At 42.8% G+C, this 14,972-nt stretch overlaps 1 protein-coding gene across 1 annotated transcript in view; it reads left to right on the forward strand.

Moving 5' to 3' along the window:
• The window catches only part of BLVRA (biliverdin reductase A), a 66,876-nt gene extending 53,024 nt beyond the window's left edge, over positions 1–13,852 (forward strand). The window contains exons 6-8 of the mRNA XM_006148904.3: positions 2,348–2,455; positions 5,574–5,745; positions 12,508–13,852. Of these exons, the coding sequence (XP_006148966.1) occupies positions 2,348–2,455; positions 5,574–5,745; positions 12,508–12,766 (539 nt within the window). The 3' untranslated portion in view covers positions 12,767–13,852. The remainder of the gene's footprint in view (positions 1–2,347; positions 2,456–5,573; positions 5,746–12,507) is intronic.
• Positions 13,853–14,972: the final 1,120 nt, after the last annotated feature.

A 14,972-nucleotide genomic window follows, 5' to 3' on the forward strand; every position in this document is an offset into this window, starting at 1 on the left:
CATCCCCTTCGGTGAGTGATTCTTGCTTTGTGTCTCTTTGTCTCCCTCTGTCTCTCCAGTGAGCACATGCTCTCTATAGCAAAAATCTCTTCAAAAAAAAAAAAGAAGGTTCTAATAACTACAAACTGAATGAAAGAGGAGACATTACAACTGATGCCACAAAAATAAAAAGCATTTTAGGAGGCAACTATGCAAAATTATATTTCAACAGTTGGATAACCTAGACAAAATGACAAAAGTCCTAGTAGCATACGACCTACGAAGACTGATTCATGAAGAAGTTATAGCCTGAACAGTTCTGTGACTAGTAAGGAGATTGAAATTAGTAATCAAAAACCTCCCAAGAAAGAAAAACTTAGGACCAAATGACTTTGCTGAAGAGGGCAGTGTCTTCAACAAATGGTGCCGGGAAAATTGGATATCTACATGCAGAAGGTGAAGTAGATCCCTTACCATGTATCATTAAAAAAAATTAATTCAAATGGATTAAAGATCTAAAACTAAAACATTCCTAGGAGAAAATATAGAGGAAAGCTTCATGACATTTGATTCGGCAGTAATTTCTTGGTTATGACATCAAAAGCACAGACAAGAAAAGCAAAAATAGGCAATTGGATACATCAAAATTAGAAGCTATTATGCACCAAAGGAAGTAATCAGCACAGTGAAAGGCAGCATACAAATGGGAAAAGTTATTTGTAAGTCATCTCTCTGTTAAGAGGTTAATGGCCTGAATATCCAAAGAACTCTAAGCTCAACAACAACCAAAAAATCAAGTAAGATGGCTAAAAAATAGGCAAAGGTGACCACCACATGGCACAATGGCTACGTCCCTGGACTCTCACACAGCTGACTGTGGTTTGAGTCCCAGACCCAGAGGCTTGAAACTTGTGCCAGTCACATGTGTGTGCATGCCAAAAATTTCAAGAGGACAATGCAGGACTATGGCATGGCCATCCCCCCAGGGTGTGATTTCTCCCTTTCTGTCTCTCTGTCTCTCTCTCTCTCTGGTGAGCATACATGCCCTGCAGCAAAAATATCCCCCAACCAAAAAAAAAAAAAAAAAGGACAAAGGACTTAGTGCCAGAGAGAACACAGCATGCTCCCCTACAGGGTCAGCTTCCCAGATTTCCAAAGTCTCCTCAGAGGCAAGGATGAAACTACCCACAGGGAGAGAAGCTTCATCTTTCTTTAAACCATTTAATGACATTTAGCTTCTACTAAACCATTTTGGGCCAGAAGGCTTCTCTGTGTGGAAAGAAGCTCTCTCTGTCATGTTCATGTGCTGGGGAGTGGTTGGGAAGGACGTGCTCTCCCATACACCTGACTCTCCTGGAGTTTTAGGTGACATGCCTGCTCACTGAGCAGGTACAGAACAAGCCAGAACATTGAGTAGTGCTTACTGGGAAGCTGGGTTAGGCAGAGCTTGACCACCCCCTGGCCAGTTTCCAGGGGCCCAGATTTCTGTTTCAGTGAAACTAGATCATCACTGTGCTTTGCACTAGTCACAAAACAGTTCTGGCACTTCATAAAACTTCTGGCCTAGATAAAGCAAGATCTACCAGAGCAAAAATTTTAACAGCTGCTTTTAGAATCCAAACCTTTAGCTATAAATATTAAGGTTTTCTCCTCTCTACAAACTAGGTCATTAAAAAAAAATTCTGATTCTGGGGCTGGCAGGTGGCATGGTGGTTAAGGGCACTGGACTCCCACCTGGCTAACTCAGACGAGTCTGGGACCTAGTGGCTTGCCTTCTCGCTTTCTCTCTCTCTCGGGTCTTCATTCTGTCCCTCTCTGGTCAAATGAAAATAAATATATAAATAAATAAAGTTCAATTAAAAAACCTGATTCTATTCAATACCAGTCCTTCAGATAAATAATAGCTTCCTACTTCAGTCCACATAACCCCTTTCTACTCTGTTTCTTAGATTTTTATGCTACACTAGCCCCTCCTGTCTAGAGCAGAAGCTGACTGTCTTGGCTCTCAGACACTTCCATAATTTCACCTTACCTTTGGGACAGATGGATACTATCTTGTGTTCTTTGTTTGTTTTGCTTGTTTTTAAGACAGGATGTCACTATGTTGGGACTCCTCTGTTTTAGTAGCTGGGACTATCGGCACGTGTCACTAAACTAAGCTTCTGCTTTCTTAGATGTTCACTTGTGTTATGAGATCAGAACTGGCACGTTCGCTGCAGTGGGTGATGGTGTTGAACTGGCCAGGGCATGTGCTGGGGTGGTTCTGTTAGGTGTCCTGTTCTGGAGGAGCTCAGACACTGACTCTGAATGCACAGCTACGCACACTGGGTGATAACTGTCTTTTTCATTCCATGTTTTGTTATGACAGGAAAAGTCTTACACGAGGAGCATATTGAACTCTTAATGGAGGAGTTTGCCTTCCTGAAGAAAGAAGTGGTGGGGAAGGACTTGCTGAAAGGGTCACTTCTCTTTACAGGTCAGTTTTGGGCTAGCTGACAGGCCACAGGTGAAGTCATAGGTCAGCTGGATTCTTTCCTAGCTCTAAGATAGGAGCTAGGATTCATTTCTGCCAAAGACTCTCTGGCTCTGGGCCAGTTTAATTTGATTTTCTCATGTTTCCATAAACAATAAAATATTTATTTTTAGTCTGTCCTCAGATGAAACTTAACGGTTGTTAGACTTGAATAAGAAGTATGTTAGAAAAAGCGTGTTAGAATTCTTGACCATATCTATGCCTCTAACTCAATTAGGCAGGCTTTTCCACGATGAAACTTTTTTTTTTTTTTTTTTTTGCCCTGGCTCTGTTTTCAGACAAGCTTTCTTGCACATGCCAGAGTCAAGCTTGTGATCTTTCTGCCCTATCCTCCCTGCGATGCTGGGATTACCAACACTCATATTGGGGTTGTACCGGGAATCAAGCCCAGGCCTCCTATATAATCCCAGCCTGAAGAGCTGAGCCATTCATGAAATCTGAAGAAACCGGACGTTGTTTTTTTAGAGTAGGTTATGTGTGAAAACTTTTTTTAAAAAACGAATTATTGGGACCAGCAGATGTTTTAATGGTTACATTGCTGGATTCCCCACATAGTTGACCATGGTTCGAATCCCAGACCTGGCAGCTTAAAATTCATGCTGGGCATGTGTACGTCTGTGCCCAAATCTCAAGAGGAGAATGGAGGAGAAGGGATTGTGGTATGGACATCCCTCCTGTGATTTCTTTGCTTTCTGTCTCTCTGGTGAGTACACACAGCAAAAATCTCTCTCTCTAAAAAAAAGAATTATTCATTGAATTTATTATTATTTAAAATTTTTCTGTTAGAGTCATGTGCTCACCAGAGAGACAGAGAGAGAGAGGGAAAGTGAGAAAGCCAGCTACCAGGTCCAAGACTTGAACCACAGTTGGCCATGTGAGAGTCCAACACCTTAACCACTTTGCCGCCTGCTAGCCCCTTTTAAAACTCTTTTAAAAGGACTGGGAGGTATGTGCTCGTAGAAGAGAACTTTTTTTTTTTAAGGTGATTTTTGCTGTAGTGTGTATGTGCTTGCTGGGAGGGGGGAGGGCAGAGGGATAGGGACAGTAGGAGGGAAAGTGAGAAATCACCCTGGGATAGCCATGCTGCATTCCCTTCTCCTACATTCTCCTCCTGGGGTCTTGGGCACGCACGCACACATGCCTGGTGTAATTTTGAAGCTACCGAGTTCAGGACTTGAACTGCAGTTGGCCATGTGGGAGTCCAGTGATATAATTGTTACACCATCTGCTGCCCTGAAGAGAACATTTTTATATATCTCTTTGCAGAACAAAGAAAATGTGCATAGTTCTTTCCTTCCTCAGGGAGTTCCAAGACATCGGCCACACCACAGGATCTGACTTAGCGTGTATTTGACCGTGTACTCCCTGTTAGTCATTCTTTGAGCCGTTCCATTAGCGGTAGGAAATGAGTATGCTGGAACCTTCTGTTCTCGCAGTCACCTCTATGATTCCTTCACTGGCTTTCTCGGAGGGCCATCTTTCCTGAGGGCTTATATTGTAGAAAAGAGACCCTGACTGGTCTGGCACTGTTGAGTGGGAAAACCACTTATCTTTTTCTAGGTTTCCAGTAAACACAGTAGAACCTCATTTTTAAGAGTTATCTTCATCCTTGGGACCAGCAGTTAGCGTAATGGCTATGTCGCTGGACTCCCATGTAATCGATGGCAGTTCAAGTCCTGGACCCTGTGGCTTAAACTCACGCCAGGTGCGTGTGTGTGCATGCCCAAGATCCTGGGAGGAGAATGGAGGAGAAGGAATTGTGGCGAGGGCATCCTCCCTGGGGGGTGATTTCTCACTTTCTGTCTCTCTGTCTCTCTCTGTCTTTTTGGTGAGCACACACACCCTATAGCAAAAACCTCTCTCTCTCGAAAAAAAAGAGTTATTTTCATCCTTGAAAATGATATTATAATGAGAGTTATGGCAATAAATAATCATTAATTCATATAAGAAACTATGCTACATACATGACATGCATAAAAATTACATGTTAATTCATATGACAGTGCTATGAAGTATTTATTACCCTCGTTACACAAAGGCTCAAGAGGTAAGTAGCAGGCTGGCCAGTGACACAGTGGTTGGATCTCTGAAGTATTTATCACCCCCATTACATAAGTAGTAAAACTGAGGCTCAAGAGGTAAGTAGCAGGCTGGCCGGTGACACGGTGCCTGGGTCTCACAGGGCCAACTGTCTAGTTAAAGTCCTGGACTTGGCAGCTTGAAAAGCTTGTCGGGTGATGATGACGTGTAGTATTCTCATCTGGGCTAGTCTGAGGTGTATTTCATGCTGGCTCAATTCTCTTTACAATCTAAGTGGTGTTTTGCAATTGAATGTATAAATAATAATGATAATAAATAATTAAAAAATAAAAAGCATGTGGGGCATATGTATGTGCATGCCCAAAAACCCAAGAGGGCAGAATAGAAGGGGTGCAGCATGGCCAGCCGCCACCCCCCGGGATGGCCTACAGCAAAAGAAAAGTTTTTTAAAGAGTAAGTAGCTCCACAGAGTCCACAGCACAAGGCATGCGACAGAGCCAGACTGAAGCTGGTCTTTGATGATGTGGCTTGAATTTTCAGTGGCTGCTTAGTAGTCTGTCCAGAGAACTAGAGCAGATGGCAGTCAGCCCAGAGGGACATCCCCCACTTTATTTTAAAAATAAATTTGATACTTAATTTGAGTGATTTTAAACCGTGTTGTATATGAGACTTTTCATTTTGCTTGCTTTTATGTGTAACTTCCTTTTTCAGAATATACTCACTGTTAATAATGAATTCTAATTGGCTGGATTGACTGCCGTTTCTGTAGAATGTTTTGTTTTACTAAAACTGGCTTTAAGAAACAAGAAAAAAGGGAGGTGCTTTTTTTAAAGAGTTTAAGTTTAGCCACCTGAACTTTCATTGGTGTTATCAGGTATCTTGTGCACCCTCCTAGTAAGGCAGGGCTCACTGTCCTGAGCCCTCTGCCTCATCTTTTCACTCCCTAGTCAGCTCCTGGATCCTGCTCTACACCTGCAAGTCCCTCCTTCTCAGTTCCCATGGCATTTTTGATTCCCCACAGCTGGCCCGTTGGAAGAACAGCGGTTTGGCTTCCCTGCATTCAGTGGCATTTCTCGACTGACCTGGCTGGTGTCCCTCTTTGGGGAGCTTTCTCTTGTGTCTGCCACTTTGGAAGAAAGAAAGGAAGATCAGTATATGAAAATGACTGTGAACCTGGAGACAGAAAACAAACGGTGAGTCGTGAGAAACCTGGTGAGAAGGAGACTTGAGGACATTCTCGTGTGTTCACAAGGGTGAACCCAGAGGGAGCCTCGAGGGCTGGACCCTCGCTCGCAGTTGTAGAATAGCTCTCTGCTTCTGCAGATGGGTGTGGTACTGAGATGTCACCTGTGTTGCCTCACTGCATCCTCTCAGCTGCCTGGTAAGCAGAAAAAGACAAATACAGTCCTGTTTGCTAGTAAATAATAAAGACTTACAGAATTTAAGCACAGTGCGTAAGTCATGGAAATAGTTAACATGAGATTTATTAGTAGAAGTGGAGTTACCTCTGTGACTCAGATTGCTTCCAATATTTTATTTTATTTTGTTTATTTATTTATTTTTTGAGACATTTTTGCTATAGTGTGTGTGTGCTTGGTGGAGACACAGAGACAGAGAGACAGAAAGCGAGAAATCACTCCCTGGGGGTGTGGCCACACCACAATCCCTTCTTCTCCATTTTCCTCTCTGGATTTTGGGCACGCACGCACGTACTCCCAGCATGACTTTTAAGCTGGCAGGTCCGGCATTTGAACCATGGTCAACTATGTGGGAGTCCAGTGACGTAACCATTATGCCATCTACTGGTCCTAAATATTTTATTTTTTAAAGAATTATTTCATTTTATTTATTATTACTATCTGTTTTTAATTTAATTTGACCAGAGAGAGACAGGAAGAGAGAGAGAGGGAAAGTGAGAAAGCAAGCTGCCAGGTCTTGTACTCAGACTGTAGTCGGCCATGTAGGAGTCCAGTGCCTGTAACCACCATACCACCTGCTGGCCCCTGCCTCTGATACTTTATTAGGAAAGTTGTCAGACATTCGGTGAAGTTGAACAAAATTTGTAGTGAACTCTCATATACCTGCCACCTAGGTCCTGCTATACACATTGTACTCTGCTTGCTTATCACATATTTAGGTATTTATCCCTCAGTGCAACAAGAAATTCTACCAGCTTTATCATCACATAAGATCAACTATGCCCGGGAACCAGCAGTTAGCGTAATGGCTATGTCGCTGGACTCCCACGTAGTCGACCACGGTTCGCGTCCCGGACCCGGTGGCTTAAAACTCACTCCGGGCACGTGTGCGTGCATGACCAAGATCCCAAGAGGAGAATGGAGGAGAAGGGATTGCGGCATGACCATCCCCCCGGGGGGTGATTTCTCGCTTTCCGTCTCTATGTCTCTCTCTGTCTGTCTGGCGAGCGCACACGCCCTATAGCGAAAACCTCTCTAAAAAAACAGAGAAAAGATCAACTATGCCCAATGTGTTCTAACTCTTTATATCTCATACCTTTATATCTCATATCTTTTAATATCAAAAGCACTTCATAGTTTTCCTTGAACAACATTTGGGCTGGGTAAATATTTAGAACAGTAAGGATTTTAGAGTATTTCTGTATGTGTTACCTGGTAGTAAAATAAGCAGAAAACTGGTTATTTTAAAAAAGAGTAAAGTGGGTCCAGTAGGTGGCATGGTGGTTAAGGGCACTGGACTCCCACATGGTCGACTCCGGTTTGAGTTCTAGATCTGGCAGCTTTTTTATGTTTGACCAGAGAGAGACAGAGAGAGAGAGAGGGAGAGAGAAAGGGAGAAAGCAAGCTGCCAGGTCCAGGACTCAAACTGCGGTCGGCCATGTGGGAATCTAGCACCTTCAACCACCATGCCACCTGCCGGCCCCAATAAACTAATTCTTTTTTTTAAAAAAGTAAAATATTTGAGTCCGTGAATAAAAACTGCACTTTGTTTGTTTCAAGGAGTTTCCTTTTTTTTTTTGGAGAGGTTTTTGCTATAGGGCATGTGCGCTCGCCAGAAAGACAGAGACAGAGAGAAAGAAAGCGAGAAATCACCCCCCCAGGGGGGCTGGCCATGCCGCAATCCTTTCTCCTCCATTCTCTTCTCAGGATGTTGGGCGCGCACACACATGCACCTGGCCTGAGTTTAAGCCACTGGGTCTGGTACTCAAATTGCGGTTGACTACATGGGAGTCCAGCGACATAGCCATTGTGCTAACTGCTGGTCCTCTCCCCCCACCTTTTTTTTAAAAGAGAGATTATTATTACTATAAGACATACATGCTTGCAGGAGACACAGGGGATATAGAAAATGAGAAAATACCTCCACCCCAGGGGGAGGGTCACACCACAATCCCTTCTCCTCCATTCTTCTCTCAGGATTTTGGGCATGCACACACACACATGCCTGGTATGAGTTTCAAGCCACCAGGCCCAGGACTTAAACCGTGGTTGGCCATGTGGGAGTCCAGCGCCTCAACCACAATGCCACTTGCTAGCCATCGAAGAGTTTCCTCTTTGCTGAGAAAATCAGACTCAGCAGGTGAAGGTAAAGCATGCAGAACTTAAGTGCGTGTAGCAGGATTGATGGTGGTGGCCATGTGAGTGTTAGGATGGCAGCTGTGGTCTGATCTTCCACGGTCAACTGCACTTCCCTGTAATCAGAGCTAAAGGCAGCTCAAGGTGCTGCAGGAAGAGGGACGGGGAAGGATAGACCCGGTCATGCTTCTTGGAGCAGGGGGTGCCATGCTTGATCGTGAAGTTTCGGTAGGAGTCAGTCCAGAAATAAGATGTAGAAGAAGCAGGGGAGGCAAGAGTCAGGTTGGGACAATAGCAAACAACAAGTACTAAATTCATATAATACCCTCCACTTCACAAATTACATTTTTAATCTCACAACATCACTACAACATAGCAAAGCTATAGACTTACTGTTATTTATTTTTACTGATGAGGAAATGAAAGTGCCAAAAACATTTTGATATTTTACACTCCCTCAAACCCCAGGACTCCATCCATGTTATTTGAAAGGAAAAGAGAAATTTCCTTTGATGGTTCAGACTATTTGAAATAAGTCAAATTTATTTTTATCCAGTATCAAAGTAAAATAGTGACAAAATTGCATTAAAATTAATCTTTGTCATCACATTCTGGAATATTTGCAGGACTTATTGTGAACTTTAACATGGGCACTAATTTTTTAGATGAAGTTAGACCAGCTTTTTTCTTCTTCTTTTTTTTTTCTTTTTCTTTCTTTTCTTTTTTTTTTTTGAGAGAGGTTTTTGCTATAGGGTGCTTGCGTTCACCAGAAAGACAGAGAGACATAGAGAGACAGAAAGCGAGCAATCACCCCCCAACCCGGGGGGATGGCCACGCTGCAATCCCTTCTCCTCCATTCTCCTCTCAGGATCTTGGGCACACATGCACACGCCCCTGGCATGAGTTTAAGCCACCAGGTCTGGGACTCGAACTGCGGGCAACTACATGGGAGTCCAGCAACATAGCCATTATGCTAACTGCTGGTTCCCTTCTTTTTCTCTTTACCAGAGAGTGCATTCACTCTCCAGAAAAAGATGGAGAAGGAGAGAGAGAAAGCATCCACAGTATGGTGTGGTCACACTCTCTCTTCTCTTCCATTGCTCCGTCCTGTTGTGATTTGGAGCTTTCTCACACATGGACACCCCCAGCATGTTTTTCAAGCCACCAGGGCCAGACTCGAGCTGTGCAATCAGCCATGTGGGATCCAGCTTCCTAACCACTAACCCATGGAGTCGACCTTAGACTAATTTTTTTATAGAGCTTGTAATAGTTTATTTTTTAAACATTTGAGTCAAGACCAAAATATTTTAGCTGATAGATTGATCGCCTTAGCTTTACTTCATTTACTGATTGATAACTGTTGTTTCCTGCATTTGCCATCCAAACCTGAGTATGAATTTTTGACTTAGGAGCTTGCATTAAGCACATATGAATCATTTTGATGACTTTCACATAGAAAACTTGCTAAACTGCAGTTCTTCAAAGCGGGTTGGTTTCCTGCTTGGTTTATGTACCCCCTGGTATATAGTACAGTGTGTGTGGTGAAGAAAAACCATCTTCGCCTTTGAACATGGCTGTGGCATCTCATGGTGTGCTGGAAAATACTTTGGGATTTAGTTTTCTCTACGTACACCCACCATCCCAAAGTTTACCTCCCTCTGCAGTCTAGATTTTATTTCGGTAAAAGTAAACATCTTCCCAGGGCTTGTCATTACACATTAGGAGTGACTCTCTTGGGACACAACTTCTTATGCTACCTTCAGATAACATAGTGGAATAGAGCAGAACCACACAGTGATGGAGTGTGGGGTGACATGTGATTTTCAAAAGAAAGAGTAGCAAGACAGGAGCCATCGGGCCCAGCAGGTGGCATGGTGGTTGGGGTGCTAGACTGGCACATGGCCGAGTCCATTTTATTAGGCATGCCCTATCCCTTTTATAGGAGTTTTCTCATTTAATTGTTTCATCAACTTTCTGAAGTAAGTATTACCATTTAGGAACCTGAGGCTGAGAGAAACTTGCCCGTGGGCGTGGAGCTAATGAGTGGTTGTGTGGGATTTACAGTCCAGCAGCTTCTCTCTAGCCCCCAGGCCATGTGCTTTCCTCCTCACAGTGTCAGGAAGGACACAAAAAACATACCAGGTCCTGTCTATTCTCTATCAGAGTCCTCACATGTCAGCGACATACGTAGGGATCAACCCCAGATGCTAGACTTAGCCGGGAGATTCCGATGTGACTTACTCCCAAACCATTTTACCTTTCCATTTTACCAACAGTTTTCATCTTGTAAAAATAGGTATGAGAAGCACTTTGTAACACAATTTGTATATGGATATCTAGTATATAAAAGAGGCACAAGTTTTAACTTTCCCGTTGAAGTCAGTTGGTAGGTGCCAAAGCTATGGCCCTGTATGTTCCCTCTCCGGGGCTGTTAGAAAGCCCTGCCTTCCCCATGCTTATAGACACTGGCTCCAGGGACATGGTTGTGGTTGGAAGATGAAAAGCAAGTGGCACTTTTGTAGGTAGTCAGTGCCCAGGTTTGGTGAAGGCAAATATTTGCAAATGAAGGTTTTCACAGAGAAGAGTTATGAAAGAGCTATCTGTGAACTCAAGTTTGTATGTTGGTTAGGAAGCTGAATGTTGGAATCAAGTGCCATCTAAGCCTGGAACATGAGCAGACCAGGTCTTGTCTTGAGCTCTGCTCCATCTGGTTGGCGAAAGAGGGCCAAAAACTGATGTCCTCACTTAAACCCATGATTTGGAAACATCTTGACTTTGAGTTTTTAGCAGACAGGGCCACAGAATGAGGATTTATTTTATAACCATCTCTCCCGATGTCTTCTCGTGCATAACAGTATCACGGTTTATTTACCCTTATGCACTTTGGATCTTTTCTTCTTAAGCATTTGCCCTAGATTGCAGATTTGATTTTAGGAAGTTAGGTTAGTTGAGGGGGCCAGATTCCTTTACCTAGGTATCCCTGAGCTTCCTATGACATTCAAAACAATCTTAAGTGGGTTCCTCATGCTCTTTCCTGCAGTCCCAAACCTAAGTCATAAGCCTTATTATGGCTCACCACTCTAGAAGCAAATAACAGATAAACAAAATAGTATAAAGGTGGTCTCCCTTCATTCCTTAGCATTTCTGATCTAACCTGGTAACTTCGGTGCAGTGAAATGAAAGAGGGGAGGAAATTCTACAATCTGATGTATGCTTAGAATTTAACACCTTTCCTATCAAAACTGAAAATTCCATCACTTACCACAACAATCCACAAAAAAATTGCTGTGATCTTGACCCTGGTTCATCCATGTGGTTTGAAAACAGAGGGGAAAGCAAAAGCAGCCAGAGGCCAACACCAAATCATCTCACTCCTGGGACTTGGTTCAAAGAACAATGTGTGTACATTTATGTGTAAAGATGTTTAATGGAGGATGCCCTTATTTAAACATTGGAAAGCTGAAATATTTGTCAACCGTAAAATTTTAAATACCTTATATAATCAATTGAAGATGACATGCAAACAAAAATAATCACAGTAGCAGAATCTATAGGCTCATGAAAATATTTTTTAATAAGCAAAAGAAGCAAAGTCAAAACTTATTTATGGGTTTATGGTTTGTATACATATACACAGACATGAAGCTATGTGCTATAGAGCTTTAGAGCTTTAATTATTATATATAATATATTATGTAGCGTTAGAGCTATGAAACTATAGAGCTTTAATACTTTAGGTCAAAATCTACTTGGGAAAATTTTTCTCTGTTTTTATAAGCAGATATTACCTACTCTGAAGGGAAAAACAATTAACTCAGAGAAAGGAGAAACGTTGGAGAGTAAAATCTATTCTGTTTGAAGTTTGGACATTCGTGAGCACGGACGTGAGCCTGTAGGGGAATGTGAAAGTGAAACAGGTGCCTTGTTCACTGATAGTAGGGCTTTTCTGGCATGTGTGTGGGTTCTTTCACTTCTTTGACATGTGATAGAACTCTAAGAGCTCTTCATCATAAAAATGTACATACACGTGGAAACAGCAGTCTGCACAAAACCCCAGGTGGTCATGTCCTGCCTGGAGTCACAGCTGTATCCCCGAGAGAGATTCATGAGGCTCAGATTCAGGTTAGAAACTCCTAAATAATGAACTAGTGTTTACACAAAAGTCATCGAATGAATTCTCTTGTCTGTTAGCAAAACTAAATAAGGACTATGTTGCAGCAAAGCTGGAAACATGGTCACTCGTGGCCTTGGCGGGGAGCAGCTGATGCTACCTAAGCCACCATGTTGAACTATAACCATGGGGAAGATGGGTAGAAAACAAGGCCATGTTACCGCGTGGTCAGGTGCTAGCCAGCACCCATTTGTGCTCCTGCGTAATCACTGATTCTTTTATCATTGCAGTCCACTGTCGTGGATCGAAGAGAAAGGACCTGGTATAAAACGAAACAGATATTTAAGCTTCCATTTCAAGTCTGGGTCTCTGGAGAATGTGCCAAATGTAGGAATCAATAAGAACATTTTCCTGAAAGATCAAAATATATTTGTCCAGAAACTCTTAGGCCAGTTCTCTGAGGAGGAACTGGCTGCTGAAAAGAAACGCATCCTGCACTGCCTGGGGCTTGCAGAAGAAATCCAGAAATACTGCCATCCAAAGAAGTGAGAGAAGGAATGAAGCAATGCAGCACTTCCAAGATGGGACCAGAAGTTTTTTTGTTTTGTTTTGTTTTTTGTTTTTTCAATCAGAAATTGACCTTTATAGCTCTTCTTGAAATTAAACATGTTGGATAAACAAGACTCACTTCTGGTTGTTAAAACCTGCGTTGGGAGGTGAAATCTGGGGTGGAGGCCATGCAATGGGGAGGAGAGAGGAACTAACCGTGGTTGAGCTGAACTAAATGTTTTGTGTGCCTGACCTCATTTACTCTTCCTAATAGCCTTTCTGGATGGTTATTACCAGGCCTGTCCACTTCTGCACACTGAAACATCTTGTTTGAAACCATCAGAGTAAATAGCCAAGGTCAGACTCCGAACCCACTCATGCTCTGAAATACGAAATAGTGCCCTACTTTAAAGATTTTTATTTTCTTCCACAAACTTTCACTGGGTGACTATGCTAGGTGCTGGTAGTTATAAAAATGGGTAAGACGTAGCCGCTGCCCTCAATAACTCACAGTGTGAAAAGCTAATCGGCCATACAAACTGGCCATTATAATGCAGTAGGTCCAGTGAAAGAGATCTGTGCAGGGGAGAGTTCCAAACCCATTCTCGATGATGACTAGGTTAGCTAGCTGAAGGTCAGGGTAGGTCTTTCCTGCCAGAAGACCGGCACGAGCAAAGGAATGGTAGTAAGAAACAGCCTAGAGAGTGCCCTGGGAACAGTCTTGCGGAGGGTATGGTTTATCAGGCAGTGAAGAACTGCTGAAGAGTGCTACAGAGAGGTGGCATGATCGGTTTCCAGTTTAGGTAAAGTACTCAGAAGGCTGCCTGGAGGAGGCAAGGATTGAGACCAAGGGGACATCTAGCTGAAAACCAGTGGATCTACACTTGCAGCCTTGCCTCATCTGGACCAGCTGTCCATGATGCATCAGACCTTGCTGCTCCTCATACAGAGCTGAGTCTCAGGAAGCTGCTGTCCCTTTCATGGGCATTCCTATAGCATCTTCCATGAAGCCCGTGCTGAATCTCTTGCTTCTGTGACTCCAGTTGTGGGTTTTTGCTATTATTCCATCTCCATAATATATCCAGGTAAAGCAGGAAAATACATCAATTTAAGATAAAAAAAAATCTTTCAAGGTTCTTTTACTTGCTATATAAAACAGTTCAGTCATAAATTTGCTCAGTTGGTTCTCTTGTTTCATTACACACGTCAAATGTCTCTGAGGTCAGTTGCTCCTGTGAATGTCTTTGTAAACTGTGCAACATCTACCATGAGGTGACTATTAAATATTTAATGATCATAATACAATAAATGACCTCTGCCATTAGGACTTGCTAGCTCTATTTCAAAAATATTGGCCCTGAGGCCAGCAGGTGGTGTGGTGGATAATGGCGCTGGATTCCCACATGGCCAACCATGGTTCAAGTCCTGGACCTGGTGGCTTGCTTTCTCACTTTCTCTTTCTCTCTCTCTCTCATCAAATAAAGAAAAAAATAACAATAACAAATGGAAATAAATAAATAAATATTTTTAAAAAATATATTAGCCTTATTTGGCATTAAAAGTGTGATTGGTCGTCTAAGAAAACCAGAGCTAGACCATGGTTAAAGTAAAAACAAATTTTATGTAGGAATTATTACAATAGGGAAAAAGATGCCTTAGTATAGAGCTTTGTTCAATTCTGAGTAAAACTTGGACAAATGAGTGTTTATGGCCTAGGAGCCCAAATCATAGTTTCTTCCGGGGTGTCACAGAAGTAAAGAAGCCATCAGTGTCCTTCATTCATTTCTTCCTCTATCCAATTTGAAGAAAAAACCCTTTATCCCACTGTACTAATGCTCTGAAGTGTTAGAGGGTCCTCTATGACAGTCACAAATCTCCAGATGACAGTGACTACAGCAGTGCCCTTGACCCCTCTCGGCCCCTCACCCCCCTCTCCCTACAGCAGGAGTGACCAGCCTACCTGGTAAAGCTGAGAAAGTGATGACACATAAAACCAAGGCACCCTCCCTTTCTGAACTGACTTTTAGAATGCACTCAAGTTTTCCACTTGCCCACATGGTGAGTGGCTGGAGTAGGCTGTTCTGTGAGAGGGTGACCTGCAGCTGTGATGAATGTTAAGCTGTCCTAAGAGAGCAGATTAGCAAATCTATTTGGCTGCAGACCCCCATATTCCTCAATCAGCTTTATTGTAAACCTCTTTCTCTCC

This window comes from Tupaia chinensis, unplaced genomic scaffold (genome assembly GCF_000334495.1).
Source record: "Tupaia chinensis unplaced genomic scaffold, TupChi_1.0 Scaffold000249_1, whole genome shotgun sequence".
NCBI classification, from domain to species: Eukaryota; Metazoa; Chordata; class Mammalia; order Scandentia; family Tupaiidae; genus Tupaia; species Tupaia belangeri.